Below are 3,594 nucleotides of genomic sequence, written 5' to 3' on the forward strand. Positions count from 1 at the left end.
CATTAGAGACTCAATTGAATGTGTTTATTCCCGTAATCATGTTAGATCTGCAGAGTGTGCCGTCCATGCCAATTTTGGATAGGATAAGGGTACTCTTTATGACGTGGCAGTGGTACAATTATACTGAAAGAGACAAAATATTATAATGTGAATTGACCGATTAATAAACATGATTAATTTTATATAATTTTATATACGATTAAGAAAAACGTGAAAACAATTTATATAACAAGTAAAATTTTATGTGACCAGTATCTTATAAAATCAATTAAGATAAAAAAAATTGAAAACATTCTTTTGACGAACTAATATTCTATATCTCTTCTGCATTTCGATATTCAAACTGTGAATAAGTATAGTCATAATAAATTAAGAAAAGTAATCAATCATAACTTTTTGTTAGAATTTTATTATCATACTAAAACGATAATATTGATTTTTAGATAAATAAACAAATTTCTTCAATATATATTAAAAAATAAGCAGGTGTGCATGGAAGTCGTGGGTATCGAGAACCTTGCACGGCACTATATAAAAGGAATGAAGGATACACAATTTTGTTTGGAATTTTAATTTTTTTATTGGATTTAACTAATATGTATTTTTAAAACACATGATAAATTTATTATTAATAAATAATTTGAAATATTTTTATTTAATAAATATAAAATAAATACATTAAAATTTTAAATTTTTTAAAAAAAAAAAAAAAAAATAGCAATGGAGAAAAAGAATTAAAGAGAAAAAAAGGAGACGGTAGCAACTTCATGACTTGCTACTCAAAGCATTATATACATTGGTGGAAATGGCCATCACACTTGTTACTACAGCTAGTATAATCATAACTAGTGCTATAATTTTGTCCCTTCTCGTTGATACCTCATAAGCATCCCTGAAAATTGGAAACAAACAATGTGATTAACCAGTTTTATTCACTCATGCATGAAAAATGTGCTTTTATCATTTATGCATACAATTCTTGCATCCCAAACATGTTTGTATTGTAGGTCTCTCATTTTGTTGTCTCTATTTCAGATCTAACTTCTGTTTTCTTGTATTTAATGAAAAAATATTTTTTGTCACAAAAGTAGGACATCAATTCTAACACTTCCGGTAAAAATACTGTGTGGATATAAAAAAATATTACCAAATCCATTATTATGTACATATATAAATATATATATTACTTAACTCATTTTTAATAGATATTTTGTATTTCAATATGTATTTTATATCATAATTAATTTAATGGTTGATTTTTAATGTACACATAGCATGATTACACATTTTAAATGTAAGTTCTTATTTTTGGTCCCATCGTATTTGTATAATAAGAAACAATAAGATAAAAATAGTTATTTAATGACCCATTTTTCATATATTCATTTGAGACTTATCACCTTATTAGCTATTACTATATAATGGAATATAGTTCTTACTTAAGTGTGTGGCCCGCACTTCATGCTATCCTATAGTGTGATAAATGAACAAATCCAATAAGATAATGAGATAAAATACCTTAAAACAATAGCTCCTGGGAAAACAAAGGCAAGGCACAACGCAGTTGTGGATCCCAGAAACTGAAAGAAGTACCAAATATCCGGAATAGCTATGGCGGCAAGGTAGCTGACGACTAGAAGCACCAGAGTAAGGATCACAAATCTTTTGTTGTCATTGGCAAGCATAGGCTTCTTGGGGAAGAGGAGTTCATCTATGTTGGCTCTCAGGGAGAAGTTCAAAAGAGGAAACACCAGCATGATGTGTAATGCATAGCTTATGCGGACCACACCATTGAGCAAGGAACCAACTGCAGAACCAGCATTCTGATCGAAATTGATCAGAATGTCCGATTGTGTCGAGTCTCCGAATAAGAGGTACCCGAATAGACCGATTGCAAAGTATATGACAGCACAGAGCATCAAGGCTAGTCGAACCGCTTTGGTCATGTGGGATGCCTTGGCAAGCTCAAACCCAATTGGATGCACTGCAAGTTAAATCAACTAACTAAATTATATGCATACATTGCCTAACTAATAAAATTGCAAAGAAATGTCAAATCAGTATACATCAATTACACCAAATAGGCCAATACCAAATAATCAGCAAGGTAAATATTTCTAAGCTTGTTCTAAAAAAAAAGAGCAAATTTGGCAACTATCAAAACCAAACATCACATGCTAAGTAGTGAATAGGCCATGTAACTAATTAAGTACCATTGAAATGAAATGTGAAGGCCGTAACTACAACTGGAACTGCCGTGAAGAGATCAAAGAAGGATGTTTGGTAATCTAAGCGAGGAAACAATCTTGGGGTTTGTGTTTTTCCTTGCAAGACTGCAACAACTGCCATCCCAGAACATATTGCAACAAACACCACTGCCAGAAAAGTTGACACTGCTGAACTGTACTTCAAGGATTCTGCAAATTTCAAAACACCAAAAACATCAAAAAATTATGTTATAACTAAGTTTTTGAAAGATTAATTTAATACTGACCTACACGTTTGTACAAGACCAATGGAAGCATAACAAAGACCAAGGTTATGAACAAAGCAAATTCCCTGGAATTCCACCAATGAATCCCAAACCACTGCTGCAGAAGGCCCAAGTGCACTTCTCCACCTTCATTTCCCTTTCCAGATAGCACATCCCCTGTTTCACCACTCCAAATTTCACCCACAAACATTAATAATAATGATAATAAATGATAAAATGAAAAACAATTACTACTCATTACTCATAAAAACCTTTCTTTGACCTAAAATCAACTAAATAAACAAACCAAGCTTCTCTATACAAATATTCACCACTCAAACTAAGCTAGCTTAATATCATAACTTCATAATAAGTTATTAAAAAAAACAAAGGTACAATTTTAGCACTTATTTTAGGACACTACTTTCATTCATAAACAACAAAAGCATAAGAGTTAATTTCATTCATTAATTAAGTAAGTCAGAGTAATTAACACTCAATTTTTCTTATCTTTTTTTTATGAGAAAGGAATTAGATTGAATTAAATTCTGACCAATAATAATTAGGTATAGAATCAAGGCTCCAACGTTTGTGACGATGACACAAACTTGTACGGCAAGTGCTCCGAAGGTTCCGAACGCTTCTCTCATGACGCCGGCGTACGTCGTCGTTTTGCCGGAGTGCGTGAACCTCAACAGAAACTCAACTGACACTTCAGCGAGAACTGCGATCACTGCAATCATGGCAAACGCAGGTATAACGCCGAGGACCTTTAGGATCGCCGGGATCGACATGATTCCTGCGCCGACGATGGTCGTCGCCACGTTGAAGACGGCGCCAGAGACTGACGCCGGTTGAGTAGAGGATCCGGTGGATTCCGGCAGGAGGGGGACGTTGACACCCGCCGCCGGCGACATCTCGGCGGTGAAGTAGCGGTGGATAAGGTCCAAAATTGGTGGTGGAACCTAGGGACTAAGAAATGAAATTATGCTTGAAAGTTGAAATGGAACTATATGCGCAATTTAAACACGTTACTTAAAACGTGTTACTACTCTCTATTTTATATTTTATCATATTTTTAGCTTTTTTTTACAGATAATATATACTAAAATCAACTATTA

At 33.5% G+C, this 3,594-nt stretch overlaps 1 protein-coding gene across 1 annotated transcript; it reads right to left on the bottom strand.

Moving 5' to 3' along the window:
- Positions 1-734: 734 nt before the first annotated feature.
- On the bottom strand, positions 735-3,482 carry LOC107469307 (amino acid transporter AVT6C). Its single transcript, XM_016088687.3, has 5 exons — positions 3,027-3,482; positions 2,495-2,650; positions 2,214-2,417; positions 1,519-1,984; positions 735-892 (listed from the first exon to the last, which is right to left on the bottom strand). The coding sequence occupies exons 1-5, from the start codon at positions 3,388-3,390 to the stop codon at positions 766-768; spliced, it is 1,317 nt and encodes a 438-aa protein (XP_015944173.1). The 5' UTR covers positions 3,391-3,482; the 3' UTR covers positions 735-765.
- Positions 3,483-3,594: the final 112 nt, after the last annotated feature.

This window comes from Arachis duranensis, chromosome 10 (assembly GCF_000817695.3).
Source record: "Arachis duranensis cultivar V14167 chromosome 10, aradu.V14167.gnm2.J7QH, whole genome shotgun sequence".
Classification (NCBI taxonomy): Eukaryota; Viridiplantae; Streptophyta; class Magnoliopsida; order Fabales; family Fabaceae; genus Arachis; species Arachis duranensis.

Bases quoted from the DNA above. Each gene is read 5' to 3' on its own strand.
- LOC107469307 (XM_016088687.3), bottom strand. From the start codon at position 3,390: ATGTCGCCGGCGGCGGGTGTCAACGTCCCCCTCCTGCCGGAATCCACC. The intron at 2,651-3,026 runs GTCAGAATTTAA...GTGGTGAAACAG, and splicing joins TCTATACCTAATTATTATTG to GGGATGTGCTATCTGGAAAG. The intron at 1,985-2,213 runs GTACTTAATTAG...TTTAACTTGCAG, and splicing joins CTTCACATTTCATTTCAATG to TGCATCCAATTGGGTTTGAG.